The sequence below is a fragment of the Vulpes lagopus genome, chromosome 7 (genome assembly GCF_018345385.1).
Source record: "Vulpes lagopus strain Blue_001 chromosome 7, ASM1834538v1, whole genome shotgun sequence".
Lineage (NCBI taxonomy): Eukaryota > Metazoa > Chordata > Mammalia > Carnivora > Canidae > Vulpes > Vulpes lagopus.
The window spans coordinates 19758813-19781226 of record NC_054830.1 but is presented as its reverse complement, the minus strand read 5'-3'; the positions used below and the strand labels follow the sequence as shown (position 1 = coordinate 19781226).

General features: G+C 38.3%; 1 protein-coding gene across 10 annotated transcripts in view; it reads right to left on the bottom strand.

The window, feature by feature from the left end:
- Positions 1 to 22414, bottom strand: part of DOCK3 (dedicator of cytokinesis 3) — a 525841-nt gene that overhangs the window by 178514 nt on the left and 324913 nt on the right. For all 10 annotated transcript variants that reach the window (XM_041761983.1, XM_041761990.1, XM_041761984.1 and 7 more), the window contains one exon: positions 12653 to 12737. In XM_041761983.1, the coding sequence (XP_041617917.1) occupies positions 12653 to 12737 (85 nt within the window). The remainder of the gene's footprint in view (positions 1 to 12652; positions 12738 to 22414) is intronic.

Sequence of the window (22414 nt, the reverse complement as noted above, 5' to 3'; positions counted from 1 at the left end):
CTGACATAATTACCTTTTTGTTATTGGTATGGTGAGAACATTTAAGGTCTATTCTTTTAACAACTTTCAAGTACAAAATATACTACTGTTACCTACAGTCACCATGCTTCACATTAGATCCCCAGAACTTAATCCTCTTATAATATCTCATTTTCCCTTCTCCCCAGCCCCTGGAAACCATCAATCTACTGTGTTTTTGGGTTCAGCTTTTTTAGATTTCATATATAAATGAGATCACAAAGTGTTTGTCATTCTCTGGCTTATTTCATTTAGTATAATGCTCTAAAGGTTTATCCATGTTGTCACAAATGGCAGGATTTTCTTCTTTATTATGTATGATTAATATTCCATTGTATGTATACTATATTTTATTTATCCATTCACTCATCAATGGACACTTAGATTGTTTCTGTGTGTTGGTTATTGTAAAAAAGGCTGCAATGAACAAGAAAGTGCAGTTATCTCTTTGAGATCCTGATTTCAATTCCTTTGGATATATACCCAGAAGTGGAATTGCTAGATCATATGGTGGTTCTATTTTCTCTTTTTTGAGGATTCTCCATTCTGTTTTTTATAGTGACTGTACAAATTTGTATTTCCAACAACAGAGGACAAGAGTTCTTTTTTCTTTATTTTTTAAAAAGATTCATTTATTTATTTAAGAGAGAGAATGAGCAAGCACAAGTGGGGAGAGGGGCAGAGGGAGAAAATCTCAAGTAGATTCCCCATTAAGTGTGGAGCCCAAGGATGCAGGGCTCAATCTCATGACCCTGAGATCATGACCTGAGCCAAAATCGTAAGTGGGCCACTCAACCAACTAAGCTACTGAGGTGCCCCAAGAGTTCTCTTTTCTATACATCCTTGCTGTTTTTTATCTCATCTTTTAAAAATTGTTTTATTTTTGATTATTGTAATATAAATGACATATGTTAGTTTCATGTCTATAACACAGATTCAAAAATATTATTAAATGTTCACCAAAGTTGTGTAGTCACTTTCTGTCACCATTTGATGTTATTACAATATTATTGACTATACTTCCTATGATGCACTTTCCACTCCATGAATCATTTATTTTATAACTGAAAGTTTGTACGTACCTTGTCTTTCTGATGACAGGCATTCTAACAGGTATGAGGTAATATTTCATTGTGTTTTTGATTTGCATTTCCCTAATGATTGGTGATACTGAGTACCTTTTCATGTATTTTTGTGTCTTCTTTGGAGAAAAGTCAGATCCTTTGCCCATTTAAAAAATCAGATTATTTGCTATTTGCTCTTGAACTTGAGGAGTTCCCTGTGTATTTTGATTATTAAATTTTATCACCTATATGGTTTGTGAATATTTTTTCCAATTCTTTTTTTTTAAGATTATTATTTATTTGAAGGAGAGTGAGAGAAAGGAGCAGGGAGAGGGCTAAAGTTCAGCTGGGAGCCTGACCTGGGGCTCAATTCCTGGGACTCCTGGATCACAACCCAAGCTGAAGGCAGATGTTTAACCAACTGAGTTACCCAGACACTCCTATTTTTTCCTATTCTGTAGGCTGACTTTTCATTTTGCTGATTGTTTCTTTTGCTGAATAGGAGCTATTTTGTTTTAATGTTGTCCCACTTGTTGATTTTCACTTTCACTGTTGTGCTTTTGTATATTCAAAAAAAAAAAACACTGCCAACACCAATGTCAAGAAGCTTTGCTCTGTGTTTTCTTCTGGGAGATCACAGTTTCAGGTCTAATATTTAAGGCTTTAATCCCTTTAGAGATAATTTTTGTGAGTGATTTTAAGACAGAGACACAATTTCATTCTTCTGAATGTGAATATCCAGTTTTCTCAATATTTACTAAAGAGACAATCCTTTCCCCATTGAATATTATTGGATCATTTGTCAAATATTAGCTGATCATATATGTGTGGGTCTACTTCTGGGGTCTTAATTCTGTTCCATTGGTCTGTGTGTCTATTTTTACGCCAGTACCACACCATTTTGATTACTATAAATTTATAATATAATTTGAAATCAGAAAGTGTGATACCTCCATCCTTGTTCTTTCTCAAGATTTCTTTATCTATACAGGGTCTATTGTGGTTCCATTTGAATTTTAGGATTTTTTTTTCTATTTCTGGAAAATTCCACTGGCATTTTGATAAGGATTATATTGAATCTACATGGATTTATGAATACATGGATTTATGCAGCATGGACATTTTAAGAATATTTCTTCTTCCAATTCATAAACATGGGTATCTTTCCAATTACCTGCATCGTCTTCAGTTTCATCAATGTCTTATAATTTTTAGTGTATAGCTCTTTCAGTTCCTTGATTAAGTTATTCCTAAGAATTTTATTGTTTTTGATACTATTGTTATTGGGATTGTTTTCTTTATTTCTTTTTCAGATAGTTCATTGTGAGTGTATTCTGACTTTTGCAATTAACTTTTGTGTGTTGATTTTGTATCCCTGAAACTTAACTGAATTTATAGTTAACAGTTCTGGGGGACAAACTTCAGGATTTTCCCTATATATAAGGTCATGTCACATGCAAATAGAAACAATTTTACTTCTCCCTTTCCAACTTGGATGCCTTTTATTTTATTTTTTCTTGTCTAATCGCTCTGGCTAAAACTTCCAATACTATGTTGAAAAGGAATGGTGAGATTAGGTACCCTTGTCTGTTTCTGATGTTAGAGGAAAAGTTTTCAACTTTTCACTATTGGGCATGATGTCAGCTGTGGGCTTGTCACATATGGTCTTTACTATGTTGAGGCAAGTTGCTTCTATGTCCATTATGTTGAGTTTTTTTTTTTTAATTATTTTAGAGAGCGAGATGAGAAGTGAGAGGCAAAGGGAGAGGGAAAGAAAGTCCCCAAAAGACTCTGTGCTGACCCTGAGATCATGACCTGAGCTGAAACCAAGAGTTGGGCACTCAACCAACTGTGCCACTCAGGTGTCCATTTTTTTTTTTTATCATGTTAGGATGTTGAATTCTGTCAAGTGCTTTTTCTGCATCTATTGAGATGATCCTATGATTTCAATGTATCATTTCATTAATGTGGTGTATCACCTTTATGCTGAACAATCCTTGAATTCTAGGAATAAATCCCACTTGTTCATGTATGATCCTTTTAATAAGCTGTTGAATCTGATTTGCTAGTATTTTGTTGAGAATTTTTGCACCTCTATTCATCAGGGATTTTGGTCTGTAGATTTCTTTTCTTGTAGTGTCCTTATCTAACTTTTGGTATCAGGGTAATGCTGGCCTTATATAAAATAAATTTGGGAAAGTTCCCTCCTCTTCAATTTTTTGGAAGAGTCTGAGAAGGACTGGTATTCAGTCTTCTTAAATGTTCAATAGAATTCACCCATGAAGCCATTTGGTCCTCAGCTTTTGTTGGGAAGTTTTTGATTACTAATTTGCTCTCCTTACTTGTTGCTAGTCCGTTTTCTATTTCTTCTTGATTTAGTCTTGGTAAGTTGTATGTTTCTATCTAGACTGTCCAATTTGTTGGCATATAATTATTCATTCATACTACTCTCTTATAATCATTTGTATTTCTGTTGTATCATTTGCAATGTTCTCTTTCATCTACAACTTTATTTGAGTTCTCTTCTTTCCTTGGTAAGTCTAGCTAAAGGTTTTTCAATTTTATCTTTTCTAAAAACAAAACAAAACAAAAAAACCCTTCAAATCTTAGTTTACTTTCTTGATCTTTTCTATTGTTTTTCTATCCATTTTCTATATTCTTAGCAGGACTTTATCTCCTTCCTTCTGCTAAATTTGGACTTTGTTCTTTTTCTAGTTCTTTAAGCTATTAAGTTCAGTTGAAATTTTTCGGTTTTTTTTGTAATGCAGGCATTTATTACTGTAAACTTTCCTCTTAGAATTGCTTTATTTATTTAATGTTTAATAAATTTTAGCATGCTGTGTTTCCATTTTTTGTCTCAAGATGCTTTTTAAAAAAATTTCTCTCTTGATTTGTTCTGTGACCCACTGGTTATTCAGGAGTGTGGTGCTTAATTTTCATACATTTGTGAATTTTCCAGCTTTCTTTCTGTTATTGATTTCTAGTTTCAAATAATCATTGTCATAAGAAAAGATATTGCATATAATTTTAATCTTCTTAAATTTGTTAATACTTATCTTGTAGCTTAACATATGATCTGTCCTGTAGATTGTTCATTGAGAAGAATGTGGATCCTATTTTGTTTTAGGATGGAATATCTGTTGGTGGTAAATGTCTGTTAGGTCCATTTGGTCCTAAGTATAAGGACCTAAGTCAAGTCTAATGTGTCTATGTTTTTCTGTTTGGATGATCTATTCAATGTTGAAAGTGGGGTATTGACATCCCTGTTATTATTATATTGCTATTTATCTCTTTAGTTTTATTAATGTTTGCTTTCTATATTTAGGTGTTCTGAAGTTGGGGACACATACATTTACATCTGTCATATGTTCTTAGTTAACTGATCCTTTAATAATTATATAATCACCTTGTCTCATTACAGCTTTTGACTGAAAGTCTATTTTGTCTGATATAAGAATAGCTACCACTGCCATCTTTTGGTTTCCATTTAAGTGGAGTATCTTTTTTCTATTCCTTTACTTTCTGCCTATATGCGTCCTCAAAGCTAAAGGAAGTCTGTTGTAAGTAACATATTCTTCGATCATTTTTTAACCTATTTAGCCACTTTATATCTTTGATTGAAAAATTTAAACCATTTACATTTAAAGTAATTAATGATAGGGAAGAATTAATTATTGCCATAAAAAAAAAAAAACCTGTTTTCCAAAAAAAAAAAAAAAAAATTTCTTGGCTCTTTCTGTAGTTCCTTTACTCCTGTCCTCAGCTCTCTTGTCTTTCTTTGTGAGTTGATGTTTTCCCATAGTGGTATGCTTTGATTCCCTTCTCTTTATTTTGCATGTATCTACTGTAGCTTTTTGCTTTCTGGTTACATGAAGCTTACATAAAACATCTTATAACTGTAACAGTCTATTTTCAGAGGATTACAACTCAACTTCAATCCCATACAAAATCTCTACCCTTTTACACAACCCCTCTCTCTTTACATTTTTGATGTTCCAATTTATATTTTTTATATTATGTAACCATTAGCAAATTATATTAGCTACAGTTACTTTTTCATGTTTCAAATTTTTATTTAAATCCTAGTTAGTTACCATATAGTATAATACTGGTTTCAGGAGTAGAATTTAGTGAACTGTAACTTACATACAACACCCAGTACTCAACCCAACAAGTGCCCTCCTTAATATCCATCACTCATTTAGCCCATCCTCCACCTATCTCTCCTCCAGCAACCCTCAGTTTGTTCTCTATAGTTAAGCACCTCTTATGGTTTGCCTCCCTCTCTCTATTTTTCTTCCCTTATGTTCATCTGTTTTGTTTTCTTAAATTCATATATCAGTGAAACCATTTGGTATATATAATATATATATAACATCTTTTTATCCATTCATCAGTCAAAGGATATTCAGGTTCTTTCCATAATTTGGCTATTGTTGGTAACACTGCTATAAACATCAGGGTGCATATGCCCCTTCAAATCAGTATTTTTGTATCTCCTGGGTAAATACCTAGTAGTGCAACTGCTGGGTCATAGAGTAGTTCTATTTTTAACTTTTGAGGAACCTCCATGCTATTTTGCAGAGTGGCTGCATCAGTTTGCATTCCTACCAGCATTATTCCCTTTCCTCCACATCCTAGCCAACACCTGTTTCCTGTGTTGATTTTAGACATTCTGATTGGTGTGAGGTGATATCTCACTGTAGTTTTGATTTCTATTTCCCTGATGATGAGTGATATTAAGCATCTAGATGTCTTCTTTGGAAAAGTGTCTATTCATGTTTTCTGCCCATTTCCTAACTGAATTATTTCTTTTTTGAGTGTTGAATTTGATACTTTTTTAAAATAGATTTTGGATACTAACCCTTTATCAGATACGTCATTTGCAAATATTTTCTCTTATTCTGAAGGCTGCCTTTTAGTTTTGTTGTTTCCTTCACCATGCAGAAGTTTTTATCTTGATAAGGCCTCAGCAGTTCATTTCTTCTTCTGTTTCCCTTGCCTCCAGAGATATGTCTAGTAAGGAGCTGCTATGGCTAGTGTCAAAGAGGTTTCTGCCTGTGTTCTCCTCTAGGGTTTAGGTCTCACATTTAGGTCTTTGATCCATTTTGAATTTATTTTTGTGTATAGTGTAAGAAAGCAGTCTAGCTTCATTCTTCTGCATGCTGTTGTCCAGTTTTCCCAACATCATTTATTGAAGAGACTACCTTTGTTTCATTGGATATTCTTCCTGCTTTGTCAAAGATTAGTTGACCATATAGCTGTGGGTCCATTTGTGGGTTTTCTATTCTGTTCCATTGATCTATGTGCCTATTTTTGTGTTAGCTATAGTTATTTTAATTTTTTCTGTCCCTTAACCTTTTTTAAAAAAGATTTTATTAATTTGTGAGAGACACAGAGCGAAAGGCAGAGACATAAGCAGAGGGAGAGGCAGGCTCCCCACGGGGAGCCCGATGCAGAACTAGATCTCAGGACCCTGGGATCATGACCTGAGCCAAAGGAAGACGCTCAACCACTGAGCCACCCAGGTGTCCCATGTCCCTTAATCTTTATACTAGAGTTATAAACCACCACACTACAGTATTGGAGTATTCTGAATTTGACTATATACTTACCTTTACCATTGTGTTTTATCTTTCCATCAGTTTTCATGCTACTAATTTGTTTTTGTTTTTGTTTTTTTTTTTCATTTCAGCTTGAAGAACTTGCAGCATTTCTTGTAAGGCAGATCTGGTAGTTTTGAACTCTCTCAGCTTTTGTCAGCGAAAATCCTTATATCTCCTTTATTTCTGAAGGACAACTTTCCTGGGTAAAGTATTCTTGGCTAGCAGAATTTTTTTTCCTTTCAGCATTTTGAATATGTCATCCCACTCTCTCCTGGCCTGCAAGATTTCTGTTAAGAAATATGCTCATAGCTTTATGGAGGTTTCCTTGTAAGTGACAAGCTTCTTTTTTCTTGTTGCTTTCATGATTCTTTGATTTTTTTTTTTTGATTCTTTGATTTTTAGACAGTTTTATTGTAATGCTTTGGAGAAGGTTCTCTTTGAGGATTGAAATTGTTTGGAGACCTATGAATATCATGAACTTGGATGTCCAAATCTCTCCCCAGAAGCCACTATCACTTTAAATAAGCTTTCTGCCCCTTTCTCCTCCTCTTCTTTGGTACTCTAATAATGTGTAGATTAATTATCTTAATGGTGTCTTAAAAATCTCACAGGATTTCTTCAATCTTTTTTCTTTTTTCTCCTTCAACTTGATAATTTCAATTTACCTGTCTGAATTCAGATTCTCCTGCTTGGTCCATTCTTTTTTTTTTTATTTTTTTATTTATTTATGATAGTCACAGAGAGAGAGAGAGAGAGGCAGAGACACAGGCGGAGGGAGAAGCAGGCTCCATGCACCGGGAGCCCGACGTGGGACTCGATCCCGGGTCTCCAGGATCGCGCCCTGGGCCAAAGGCAGGCGCCAAACCGCTGCGCCACCCAGGGATCCCTGCTTGGTCCATTCTAATATTGAAGCTCTCTATTGAATTTTTCATTGTTTGTATCCTTCAGCTTCAAATTTTATTTGGTTATTTTTTATGATTTCTTTTTGTTGAACTTTTCATTTTGTTCTTATTTACCTGATCTTGTTGAATTGTTTTTCTGTGAGAGATATAAGCTCTCTAAGCATCTTCAGAACAATTATTTTGAATTATCAGGAAATTTGTTTATTTCCATTTCTTTAGGGTCACTGAAAGTTTAATGTGTTCCTCTGGTGGTATCATGTTTCTTTAATTATTCATGACTCCTCTACTATTGAATAATTATCTGTGCATGTGAAGAGCAGTCATCTCTTCCAGAACATATTTGGCTGACTTAGGTGAGGAAAGACCTTCACCAATGGGTGGGGGTATGCCAGGGAATGCTGTGACTTTGGGTCTAGTGGTGCAGGGTGCCATATCCATGTGGCAGCTCTGGGCCCAGGAATGTGTATCTCACTGGTTTAGGCCATGTGGGTCCACAACAGCAACAACCATGTGATCCTTGTGGAGAGCTGCAGAAAGTCCACAGTGTCTGCAATGATTGCGGGGGTTCTCAGTAGCTCTTCCAAGTCCAGCAGCTAGGAATATGAGCAGAGAGCAGTGGTGGCCAGAGCTAGTAGTGTGTATCCTCAGCTGCAGGTACCTGCAAAGTGTCAGGGGAAAGCTGCAGACACAGAGGGAAGGTAAGGGCTGGGACCAGCAGAAGAGGCTGATGCCAATTGCACACGCATTAGCAACTGCAGGGGCCCTGGTTGTTGGCATGCATTTGTGCAGCTCTAGAGGCAGTGAAGACTGGGACAGGAGTTGGGTTGGCAGTATGCAGATACATACTTGCAGGGGCTAGCTTTAGGTGAGCCCAGTGATTCAGGCCATTGACAAATGTCAAGGGCAGATATGGGCCCATAAGCGGCTATGGGGGCCTTGGCTGCTGTATACACTTCTCTGTCTACAGGAGTTCACCATGGGAGCATGCACGACAATGGAGGCCAGTGATGGAAGTCAGGCCAGCAGTGTGCAGGTATATAGTTGCATGGGCTAGGCATGAACATATACATAACTGTGAGGGTCAGCCTTGGGAGTCTAGGCTGGCATATTACATATTCATAGCCATAGAGGCTACAGCTGGCTGCTGCATATTTCATGCCCCAGCAAGGGGTAGGGAGAGAGCATGAGATGGTCATGGGGCTGGCATCTGTGAATGCAAAGTCCTATGGAGTGAAAAACTTGGTAAAAAAAAAAATCTGCAGGGGTTCTGTGGCAGCTTTGCTGGCCATTGGTTTCTTCAAAGGTGAGAGATGCTAGGGTCCTCTGTGAGCAGTCTGCTGGGATCCATGACGAGGTCCTCAGGGATGAAAGCTGAGGGAGTTTGCAGCATCTATAAGGATTGTTGAAGTCCAGCATTGAAGGATGCTGGGATCCTATGTAGAGCAGCCCAGTTGGAACCATGGTCACTCTCGCTGTATGGCTGACATGGGTAGCCCCTACCCTTTTCCTTGTTCCTACCTATCTCTAGATGTATCAACTTTGCCAGTCTCTAGGTGGGGTAAAACTAAAGTGGGTCTTTGTACAGTGGCCTAAAAGGCTGGGAAGCTGGTAGCACAAGGACTCAAGGAGAACTCCTTTAGGCCAGGGAGTTCTTTTCTTTTCTTTTCTTTTCTTTTCTTTTCTTTTCTTTTTTCTTTTCTTTTCAAGATTTTTCTTTTATTTATTTATTTATTCATAAGAGACACAGAGAGACAGAGAGGCAGAGACACAGGCAGAGGGAGAAGCAGGCTCGATGGAAAGGAGCCCGATGTGGGACTTGATCCCGTGACTCCAGGATCACACTCCAGGCCAAAGGCAGATGCTCAACCGCTGAGCCACCCAGGCATCCCTAGGCCAGGGAGTTCTTTCTTGGTGCTGAGCAGTACCAGTTTGGGGTATGGAATGATGCAGGAAAATGAAATTGTTCTTCTTACCCTTTTTTATGGTTATTCTTAGGTTTTGCTCTACTGTGTTACTGAAGCTTCTTAAGTGAAAGCTTTCTTCTGAGCTCTCCCAGAGCTATTTTTCATTTGTGCCGAATTACTGATCTTCATGGGGAGCAGAGGATGGAAAACTCCTACTCCACCATCTTTGGAGGGTGATATCACCACCCTGGAAAAGTTTTTAATAAGATTTCTTTGGTAATTTTCTTTCTTTTTCTCTGTTTTCTCTTCTGAAACTCCATCATCTGGATATTGGACCTCTTGGACCAAACCTCTAACATTTCTCTCCTATTGCTAAATTTTTGTTGCTGTCATCCTATTTTCTAATCTTTATGTCGAGTTTATCCCAGTTATCTCATTTGTAATTTTCTAGAGCTTCTTCGATTGCTTCTTAGATTGCTCCAGTTTCCTGGTTGTTTCCTCATTTCTCTTTGCAGACAGCAACTACCATATTCTTCTACTGACTTGTCTGTTTCTTCCAAGTTCTTTTCACATGTATTTGTTCTGGTCTCTAACTTTTATGTGGGAGGTTTGCTTCAATGTTTATTGATGCTTGGCTGTCTGGAAGTGCTATGTAGGATCTGCTAACGCTGGGTTTCACTGTATGAAGATCTAGCGAAGGGAGCGGTCAACTCCTTCAACAGCTTTAAATACCACATATACTCTGATGACTGAAATTGTTATATCTGAACTTCACTTCTGAGGTCCAGACTTTCACCATCTCAGTTTGGCAGTTTAAAAGTCATCTCAAACTTGAAAGGAAAAACCAAACCAATACACTAATTCCCACTGCTATATTCCCAAACCTGCTTCTCCCACAATATTTCCTATTCCACTTTTTAAGATCAAAGTCGGGAAGATCAAAACATGAGAGTCATTCTTCTCTGACCTTTCTCTTTTTGTACACACATACCAAATCAATCTATTAACAACTCCAAATGGATTTATCTCTTCACATTCAGAATCCAACAATTTCTTATTATCTTCTTTGCTCCAAGTCTAGCCTAAATACTGAAAATTAAAATATTTTTGTTTGAATGACTGCTCCCTGCTTCCATTCTTGCCCCACTCCAGTCCTTCTGCATACATCTGCTGGAGGGAGCCATTTAAAATATAAGCCAGATCATGTAATTCCTCGGCTCAAATGCCTTCACAGACTTTTGTCACACTTAGAATAAAATGCAAAATTCTCACCAAAGTACCTTCTAAGCCATTACTGTGAGGGAAGTTCTTAGCCTCAAATTCTCTCTTCACTTTCCACATCTAATTGATCAAGTTGATTTTTTACTAACACCTACATTCTCTATTGCATTTATTTTTCATTCCTGTTGCTATCTAGTCATTATTTATGGCCCAAATCATTTTTATGGTGTCCTTCCTCCCTGATTCCAGTCTTTTGCATCTTATATTCTCTATAGACAGAGACAGCATTAAAACTCATATCCAGGGGTGCCGGGGTGGTTTCAGTCAGTTATGTGTCTGACTCTTGATTCAGTTCAGGTCATGATCTCAGGGTTGTGAGATCAAGCCCTGCCTTAGACTCCATGCTGTGCATGGAGCCTGATTGAGATTCTCTCTCTCTCTCTTAAAAAATAAAATATAAAACTCATATCCAATCACATTACTCCCTTGGTTACATCAGACTACTGAGCAGAGTGTACTTTGGGGCTTACAACACTCTTCATGATCTGACCCTTGCCTCCTTCTGCATCTTACTATCCCAATCACTAACACATACTTATATGCCAAAGTTACCATATATCATATAGTTCCCAGGAACTACCACTTCCCTATGCTGTGTGCCATCTGGGAACAGCTCTCCTTTTTTGTCTTCTGGGTTAACCCCTGTCCATGCCTCAAGATTCACCTTCTGTATTACTGCTGCTGGAGCTTTCACTGATTTTTCCCAGCCCTAAGTAATCAGTCACTCCCTCTAACAACATCAGTGTATATGCAACACGTATATGGCTACTGTTTGTTTGTAGTTTATTTGATCCCACTAGAATAGTTTCTAAGCATGAGGACCAATTATAGACTTCATGGGCAATCATCAGAAGGAACTGCCAATTCCCTAAAACTGAGTGTAAACTTTACATGTAAAACCATACTTGGGTTGTCTTGGGAAGAAATTCTATCTGATATTCATGACCCAGAAAGGGTTAAGAACCAATACTGCAGATGGTGATATTCTTGAGGAAAGGGATAAGTCTTGTTCATTTTTAATCTCTACATCCCATTTTATCACATTGAACAGAGCATAATTAAGGCAACTATACACAAATGCTTTTGTACACTAGCAAATACACATAAAGCAACTGATAGGTTACTTGTATAATATTTAGGCAAATTTCCAAAGATTCTCAAACAGGCAACATCATATCCTCAAAGTTCCCCATAAAAATTACATTTATAATTCTTTCTAAAACCTATAATTCTCACCAGTAGATACTTCTGACCTGACAATACCTGACAATACATAACTCCTCAAAGGTTTTACTCAGTCCCTTAGTCTAAGCATAATAGTCGCCAAAAGTTTCTGATGTTTGTTTTACCTTAAAAGTTTTTACCTTTCTTTTAGTTACTTCTCATTCAGCCTGTAAAATATAATCTTGATCGTCAATTAACTCAATACATTTTAATAATAGCCAACAGACAGCTAAGGATGTATCAGGTCTGTCTCACTTAGAAATATTGGTACCTTATTTCTAGGTTTAATCATTACATTAACCAATAAATTGGCTCTTTACAGCTTCAACTACCTTCTATTTTTAAGAAGTGGGGAGAGACAGAATTTTGGTAACTTCTACAGGCTGAAGGAGCTCCATTCACCAGAAAAAAAAAACAAAAACAAATAAATGACCCCTGGATATTATGGTACAGCATTACACAGTAATGCCCTTTAGAAAACTAAAGTGGTATGTTGTGTCATAATAAGGAAGACCCCTTACCTACAGTGGGACGGACAAAGGAACAACTTTAGCAATATTGTTTCATAGTATAACTAGGGATGAAAAAAGAGGAAAAAAATGATAAAAAAATGAGGTGTACAAGAACACACATACTCTGTGTAGATTTCTTACCATTTTATAGAGATCCGAGACACTAATCTGGTCTGAATCCACTACTTCAAAGTCCTTTCGAGGCACCAAATCCAGGCCCAAATGTCTAGTAAAAAGAAAGAACACACTCAGCATGCCATGTCCTCAGATTACTCATCTTTCTTTATGTAACTAGAAGCTCATAACTGCCATGACCTTGTGGACAGAGATTAAGACACTACCCCAACAGGGATATGCTTTTATCCAGTAATACCTAACTGTGCTCACCTAAGGTAAATAAATGGGGCTGGAGATTTTAAGACTGACAATTTTAATCATCAAGAAGTTTCCTCTTATGATGGTAAAAAGAATCCATTCAGTATCATGTCTATAAGAGAGTGCTTGAGTTCGGTAAGGATATATTTTCTATAGATCATTAATAAGTCGTGTTTTTTCTCTTCCTCCCAATCCTACAAGTATGCTCAAGACTCAGTCAAGCATTACTTTCATTAGGATGAAAAAATTATTCAGGGTCCAAGCAGGTTTGTAATTCAACACATAAAAAATTGCCTCCAAAAGATACTGAACCCAAAGAAAGGTATGTTTGAGTTTTTATCTCATTTTCAATTTAACTAATACTGACACTGGTTATAGTACAGACCTTAGCACATATTAGCCAATACTTTAAGAAACTTTATATGAAACTGTAACCAAGGAGTATTACTCCTAAAAAAAATACCCCATATTTGGAATTTCTGGTATAATTTGGGGAGGCAAGAATAAGAGATGGTGATTAGTGACTAACTAGGGCAGGCAGTATGAGGCAGTGTAAATAACTCAAGAAAGTCAGACTCCTGGGTTCAAATATGGTACATAATTTATGTTCAGTAAATGTTTTAGCTCTTTTCTCACTCTCTAAACCTGGAGTCAAATGGAGTTATGGGGCTGTGGACTCCAAAACTGCTTAAAACAGTATGTATGTGTGTTCATGTATGATTTTTTTTTTGAGGAGAGGATCTATAACTCTCATCAGGGTTTCAGAGCTTCTTGGTGACCTTACTATACACTCGAACACTAGGGTTATAAATTACTGCATCTGGCAAAAGTATCCCATAGACAATGAAAGAAGTATATATATTTTTCTCTTCAACTAGACTATGAACTACTTTTAGAAAATGCTAGCAAAACTAATTCTGTAGGCTCTTTCTGTGGATAAAACTACCATTATTTAAAATAAAACCGAAGATGGCAGAAGAGTAGGGTCCCCAAGTCGCCTGTCCCCACCAAATTACCTAGATAACTTTCAAATCATCCTGAAAACCTACGAATTCCGCCTGAGATTTAAAGAGAGAACAGCTGGAATGCTACAGTGAGAAGAGTTCACGCTTCTTCTTCTTCTTCTTCTTCTTTTTTTTTTTTTTTTTGAGTTCACGCTTCTATCAAGGTAGGAAGACAGGGTGTGGGGGGGTGGGAATAAAGAAATAAAAAGCAACAAAGGGGTAGGGGCCCCGGGAGGGGCTGGGCTAAGGCCGCAGGGCAAGTGCCCCCAGGACAGGAAAGCCCCATCCCAGAGAAGCAGGAGCTTCACCAATCTTCCCAGAAAGAAAGGTGCTCACAGGGAATTGAAGCAGGATCCCAGGAGGGGCGGGGATGCCCTCAGGCTCTAACAGAGGACCTGCGGGGGATGGGGGCAGAGAGTGCACCACATACGGCAGCCAAGCTCGCTAAAGGGCTGGAGCGCTTGCGGGGGGGGGGGGGCCCGGGAGCAGCTCCTGCTGTGGCTCAGGCAGAGGGGGCTGTGCGCCCCGGCGAGCGCGATTCCATCAGCGCAGGTCCCGGAGCCCAGGGCGCCGGGGTACATAGCCCATATCTGGCGCTCCCTCCGGGACAGGCAGAGGCCTGAGGGCCCAGGACAGCCAGGACGCTCCTGCCACCAGGCGGCCCGGAGCTGTGCAGAACAGCAGCCTCCGTCCCCGGAGCATCCAGGCCCCTGCGGACTGGGAGCTGCGGTAGTTACTGCGGGAGCTGACTCTAAGGCTGGAGAGCTGGCTGCAGCCACTGTTGTTCCTCCTGGGGCCTCACAGGATAAACAACCCCCACTGAGACTCACAGTGGCCTCACAGGATAAACAGGAAAAACAACTCCCACTGAGCCGTGCACCAGGCAAGGGGCTGAGCAGCTACCCCAGGTGCTCACACCTGAGAATCAGCACAGCAGGACTCTCCCCCAGAAGACCAGTTACACGGACAGGGGGAAAGCAAGTTATTGACCAAGCAGCACTGGAAAGTTCCAGGGGAAGTCGAGGGATTTACAGTATATAGAATCAGAGGATACTCCCCCTTGTTTTTTGTTTTGTTTGCTTCCCCCCCCTTTTATCTTCTTTATTTTTCTTTTCTTTTTTCTCTTCTTTTTCTCCTTTTTCCAGTACAAATTTTTTTTTTGCCACTCTGCACTGAGAAAAATGACTAGAAGGAAAAACTCACCTCAAAAGAAAGAATCAGAAACAGTCCTCTCTCTCACAGAGTCAAAAAATTTGAATTATAATTCAATGTCAGAAAGCCAATTGAGAAGCACAATTATAAAGCTACTAGTGGCTCTAGAAAAAAGCATAAAGGATTCAAGAAACTTCATGACTGCAGAATTTAGATATAATCAGGCAGAAATTAAAAATCAATTAAATGAGATGCAATCCAAACTAGAGGTCCTAACGAGGGTTAACGAGGTAGAAGAACGAGTGAGTGACACAGAAGACAAGTTGATGGCAAGGAGGGAAACTGAGGAAAAAAACAGAAAAACAATGAAAAGATCATGAGGATAGGTTAAGGGAAATAAATGACAGCCTCAGAAGGAAAAATCTACATTTAATTGGGGTTCCCGAGGGTGCCAAAAGGGACAGAGGTTAAAGAATATGTATTTGACAAATCATAGCTGAGAACTTTCCTAACTTGAGAAGGGAAACAGGCATTCAGATCCAGGAGATAGGGAGATCGCCACCTAAAATCAATAAAAAACGCTCAACACCTTGACATTTAATAGTGAAACTTGCAAATTCCAAAGATAAAGAGAAGATCCTTAAAGCAGCAAGAGACAAGAAATCTCTAACTTTTATGGGGAGAAATATTAGATTAACAGCAGACCTCTCCACAGAGACCTGGCAGGCCAGAAAGGGCTGGCAGGATATACTCAGGGTCCTAAATCAGAAGAACCTGCAGCCAAGAATCCTTTATCCAGCAAGGCTCTCATTCAGAATAGAAGAAGAGATAAAGAGCTTCCAAGATAGGCAGAAACTGGAAGAATATGTGACCACCAAGCCAGCTCTGCAAGAAATATTCAGGGGGATTCTGTAATAGAAAGAGGAAGTCCAAGGGAACAATCCACAAAAACAGGGACTGAATAGATGACACTAAATTCATCTTTCAATAGTACCTCTGAACGTGAATGGGCTTAATGACCCCATCAAAAAGCGAAGGGTTTCAAACTGGATAAAAGAGCAAGACCCATCTATTTGCTGTCTACAAGAGACTCATTTTAGAGGTAAGGACACCTACAGCCTGAAAATAAAAGGTTGGAGAACCATTTACCATTCAAATGGTCCTCAAAAGAAGCAGTGGTAGCCATCCTTATATCAGATAAACTAAAGTTTACCCCGGAGACTGTAGTAAGAGATGAAGAGGGATACTATATCATACTTAAAGGATCTATCCAACAACAGGACCTAACAATCATGAATATTTATGCCCCGAATGTGGGAGCTGCCAAGTATATCAATTAATAACCAAAGTTAAGACATACTTAGATAATAATACACTTATACTTGGTGACTTGAATGTGGCACTTTCTACAATCAACAGGTCTCCTAAGCACAACATCTCCAAAGAAACAAGAGCTTTAAATGATACACTGGACCAGATGGATTTCACAGATATTTACAGAACTTTACATCCAAACACAACTGAATACACACTTTTCTCAAGTGCCCATGGAACTTTCTCCAGAATAGACCACATACTGGGTCACAAATCAGGTCTTAACTGATACCAAAAGATTGGGATTGTACCCTGCATATTTTCAGACCATAATGCTTTGAAACTAGAACTAAATCACATGAAGAAGTTTGGAAGGATTTCAAACATGTGGAGGTTAAGGACCATCCTGCTAAAAGATGAAAGGGTCAACCAGGAAATTAGAGAAGAATTAAAAAGATTCATGGAAACTAATGAGAATGAAAATACAACCATTCAAAATCTTTGAGATACAGCAAAAGCAGTCCTGAGGGGGAAATACATCGCAATACAAGCATCCATCCAAAAACTGGAAAGAACTCAAATACAAAAGCTAACCTTGCACCTAAAGGAGCTGGAGAAAAAATAGCAAATAGATCCTACACCCAGTAGAAGAAGAGAGTAATAAAGATTCGAGCAGAACTCAATGAAATAGAGACCAGAAGAACTGTGGAACAGATTAACAAAACTAGGAGTTGGTTCTTTGAAAGAATTAATAAGATAGATAAGCCATTAGCCAGCCTTATTAAAAAGAAGAGAGAAAAGACTCAAATTAATAAAATCATGAATGAGAAAGGAGAGATCACTACCAACACCAAGAAAATACAAACAATTTTAAAAACATATTATGAGCAGCTATACACCAACAAATCAGGCAATCTAGAAGAAATGGACTCATTTCCGGAAAACCACAAACTACCAAAACTGGAACAGGAAGAAATAGAAAACCTCAACAGGCCAATACCCAGGGAGGAAATTGAAGCAGTCATCAAAAATCTCCCAAGACACAAAAGTCCAGGGCCAGATGGCTTCCCAGGGGAATACTATCAAACGTTTATTTATTTATTTTTTATTTTTTATTTTTTCAAACGTTTAAAGAAGAAACCATATCTATTCTACTAAAGCTGTTTGGAAAGATAGAAAGAGATGGAATACTTCCAAACTCATTCTATGAGGCTAGCATCACCTTAATTCCAAAACCAAAGACCCCATCAAAAAGGAGAATTATAGACCAATATCCCTGATGAACATGGATGCAAAAATTCTCAACAAGATACTAAACAATAGGATCCACAATACATTAAGAAGATTATTCATCATGACCAAGTGGGATTTATCCCCGGGATGTAAAGCTGGTTCAACACTCATAAAAAAATAAATGTGATTGATCATATCAGCAAGAGAAAAAAACAAGAACCATAAGATCCTCTCATTAGATGCAGAGAAAGCATTTGACAAAATACAGCATCCATTCCTGATCAAAACTCTTCAGAGTGGAGGGATAGAGGGAACATTCCTCAGTATCTTAAAAGCCATCTATGAAAAGCCCACAGCAAATATCATTCTCAATGGGGAAACACTGGGAACCTTTCCCCTAAGATCAAGAACAAGACAGGGATGTCCACTCTCACCACTGCTATTCAACATAGTACTAGAAGGCCTAGCCTCAGCAATCAGGCAACACAAAGAAATAAAAGCCATTCAAATTGGCAAAGAAGAAGTCAAACTCTCCCTCTTTGCAGATGACATCATACTCTACATAGAAAACCCAAAAAGACTCCACCCCAAGATTGCTAGAACTCATACAGCAATTCGGCAGTGTGGCAGGATACAAAATCAATGCCCAGAAATCAGTGGCATTTCTATACACGAACAATGAGACTGAAGAAAGAGAAATTAAGGAGTCAATCCCATTTACAATTGCATCCAAAAGCATAAGATACCTAGGAATAAACCTAACCGAAGAGGTAAAGGATTTATACCCTAAAAACTACAGAACACTTCTGAAAGAAATTGAGGAAGACACAAAGAGATGGAAAAATATTCCATACTCATGGATTGGAAGAATTAATACTGTGAAAATGTCAATGCTCCCCAGGGCAATTTACACGTTTAATGCATTCCCTATCAAAATACCATGGACTTTCTTCAGAGAGTTGGAACAAATCATCTTAAGATTTGTGTGGAATCAGAAAAGACCCCGAATATCCAGGGAAATATTCAAAAAGAAAACCATATCTGGGGGCATCACAATGCCAGATTTCAGGTTGTACTACAAAGCTGTGGTCATCAAGACAGTGTGGTACTGGCACAAAAACAGACACGTAGATCAATGGAACAGAACAGAGAATCCAGAAGTAGACCCTCAACTTTATGGTCAACTAATATTCGACAAAGGAGGAAAGACGATCCACTGGAAAAAAAGAGTCTCTTTAATAAATGGTGCTGGGAAAATTGGACATCCACATGCAGAAGAATGAAACTGGACCACTCTCTTGCACCATACACAAAGATAAACTCAAAATGGATGAAAGATCTAAATGTGAGACAAGATTCCATCAAAATCCTAGAGGAGAACACAGGCAACACCCTTTTTGAACTCAGCCACAGTAACTTCTTGCAAGATACATCCACGAAGGCAAGAGAAACAAAAGCAAAAATGAACTACTGGGACTTCATCAAGATAGGAAGCTTTTGCACAGCAAAAGAAACAGTGAACAAAACAAAAAGATAGCCTACAGAATGGGAGAAGACATTTGCAAATGACCTATCAGATAAAGGGCTAGTACCCAAGATCTATAAAGAACTTATCAAACTCAACAGCAAAGAAACAAACAATCCAATCATGAAATGGGCAAAAGACATGAATAGAAATCTCACAGAGGAAGACATAGACATGGCCAACAAGCACATGAGAAAATGCTCTGCATCCTTTGCCATCAGGGAAATACAAATCAAAACCACAGTGAGATACCATCTCACACCAGTGAGAATGGGGAAAATTAACAAGGCAGGAAACCACAAGTGTTGGAGAGGATGCGGAGAAAAGGGAACCCTCTTACACTGTTGGTGGAAATGTGAACTGATGCAGCCACTCTGGAAAACTGTGTGGAGGTTCCTCAAAGAGTTAAAAATAGATCTGCCCTATGACCCAGCAATTGCACTGTTGGGGATTTACCCCAAAGATACAGATGCAGTGAAATGCCGGGACACCTGCACCCCGATGTTTCTAGCAGCAATGTCCACAATAGTCAAACTGTGGAAAGAGCCTCGGTGTCCATTGAAATACGAATGGATAAAGAAGATGTGGTCTCTGTATAAAATGGAATATTACTCAGCCATTAGAAACGACAAATACCCACCATTTGCTTCAACGTGGATGGAACTGGAGCGTACTATGCTGAGTGAAATACGTCAATCGTAGAAGGACAAACATTATATGGTCTCATTCATTTGGGGAATATAAAAAATAGTGGAAGGGAATAAAGGGGAAAGGAGAAAAAATGAGTGGGAAATATCAGAAAAGGAGACAGAACATGAGAGACAGCTAACTCTGGGAAACGTACAAGGGGTGGTGGAAAGGGAGGTGGGTGTGGGTTGGGGGTGACTGGGTGACGGTCACTGAGGGGGGCACTTGATGGGATGAGCACTGGGTGTTATGCTATATGTTGGCAAGTTGAACTCCATTAAAATAAAAAAGAAATATAGAAGGTGTTAGAATGCTAGCAGCTATAAAAGTAAAATAAATGGAGATATGTGTATCAAAAATAGGTCAAACGTTAGACAAAGACAAATATCAGTTACTTGTGGAATTTAAGAAACAAAACAGACGAACAAAGGGAGGAAAAAAAGAGAGACACACAAACCAGGAAACAGACACTTAACTATAGAGAAGAATCTGGTGGTGACCAGAGGGGAGATGGGTGGGGGATCGGAGAAATAGATGATGGGGATTAAGGAGAGTAATTGTGATGAGCACTGGGTGTTGTATGGGTGTTGAATCACTGTGTTGTACACCTGAAACTAATACCACACTGTGTGTTAATTCATGGAATTTAAATAAAAACATAAAAAATAAAATAAAACCATGTGAAAAAATAAATTATTTTATTTAAAAATTAAAACCATCTATACATCCAAAATACATTTGTTTTATTTATAATTTGTGACCTATTTATAGGAAAAGGTATGAAGAGATTAAAGAAGTTTCAATAAGATTGCTAAAATAAAAACAGAAACTCAAAACTATATGAAAAAGGTAGAAACAAACATATTAATTGTATAGGCTAATATGATAACCATGATTAAGAATGAAAATTTAGATTGGTACTTTTTAGTGGGGAAGAAAAAAGGATAAACCTATTTTTCTACTAAAAAGATAAAATCTCAAGCCTTTCTATTATATATTATAACTTACATTATTCTTTAATAGAAAAACATGAGTTTTTATAGGGTGCCTGGGTGGCTCAGATGGTTAAACATCGGACTCTTGATTTTGGCTTAGTTCATGATCTCAGGTTTGTGAGATTTAGTCCTGTGTTGGGGGGCTCTGTGCTGGGTGCCAAGCCTGCTTAGGATCCTCTCTCTCCTTCTGCCCCTGCCGCCCATGCTCTCTCTCTCTCTCTCTCTCTCGAAAGAGAGAGAGAGAGAGAGAGAGAGAGAGAAAAGAAAAACATGAATTTTTAATTTTTTAAAAATTTTTTAAAAATTTATTTATGATAGTCACACACACACACACAGAGAGAGAGAGAGAGAGAGAGAGAGAGAAAAGAAAAACATGAATTTTTAATTTTTTAAAAATTTTTTAAAAATTTATTTATGATAGTCACACACACACACACAGAGAGAGAGAGAGAGAGAGAGAGAGAGAGAGAGAGAGAGGCAGAGGGAGAAGCAGGCTCCATGCACCGGGAGCCCGACGTGGGATTCGATCCCGGGTCTCCAGAATCGCGCCCTGGGCCAAAGGCAGGTGCCAAACCGCTGCGCCACCCAGGGATCCCGAAAAACATGAATTTTTAAAGAAGAAAAAACTTCGGGTACGATTATTGAAGTTAACGTATTTAAGTTGAGAAGCGATTTGATTTTTCTAACACTAGGATCCTGCCTTCTTTTTTTTTTTTTTTTTACTTATGATAGTCACAGAGAGAGAGAGAGAGAGGCAGAGACACAGGCAGAGGGAGAAGCAGGCTCCATGCACCGGGAGCCCGATGTGGGATTCGATCCCGGGTCTCCAGGATCGCGCCCCTGGGCCAAAGGCAGGCGCCAAACCGCTGCGCCACCCAGGGATCCCAGGATCCTGCCTTCTTATATCAAAGAAATATTGCATTTAGTCATTATATTAGTTATCCTTAATTTCTTTGATATAATTTCAGGTCTCTAGCCTCCAACACTTACTGCAGGTAAAGGCAGCAGTATCATGGAAAGTAAGAGAAAGCTGAAGCACAACCTTTCCACCTCCCTTGTCATGAGAAGCAATTTACATCATAAAGATAATTTTGCAGATACGATCTCAAAAGTATTTAAAATACTTTTATAAGCATGTAGAAAAGCAGTGGAAAGACAATAGGTGACACTAATATTTATATTAGGGAAATGGAATCATACATTTGAGCACTAAAAAACATTTTCCAATTTTCTATAGTCATGCTATCAAAACTTTTTTTTTTTTTTAAACAATTTTTTTTTTTTTTATTTATTTATGATAGTCACAGAGAGAGAGAGAGGCAGAGACACAGGCAGAGTTCGGAGAAGCAGGCTCCATGCACCGGGAGGCCGATGTGGGATTCGATCCCGGGTCTCCAGGATCGCACCCCGGGCCAAAGGCAGGCGCCAAACCGCTGCGCCACCCAGGGATCCCTCAAAACTTTTTTAAATACAAAAATGAGAATCAAAATTCCATACATATTCTTTAACCATTAGTGCTCATAACATATATGATAGTTAAATGTCACAATTAAGTAACAAAAAGGCCTGTGTGAATATTGCAAACAAAACAGGTATTTTCAAAACGATAGCATCAGAA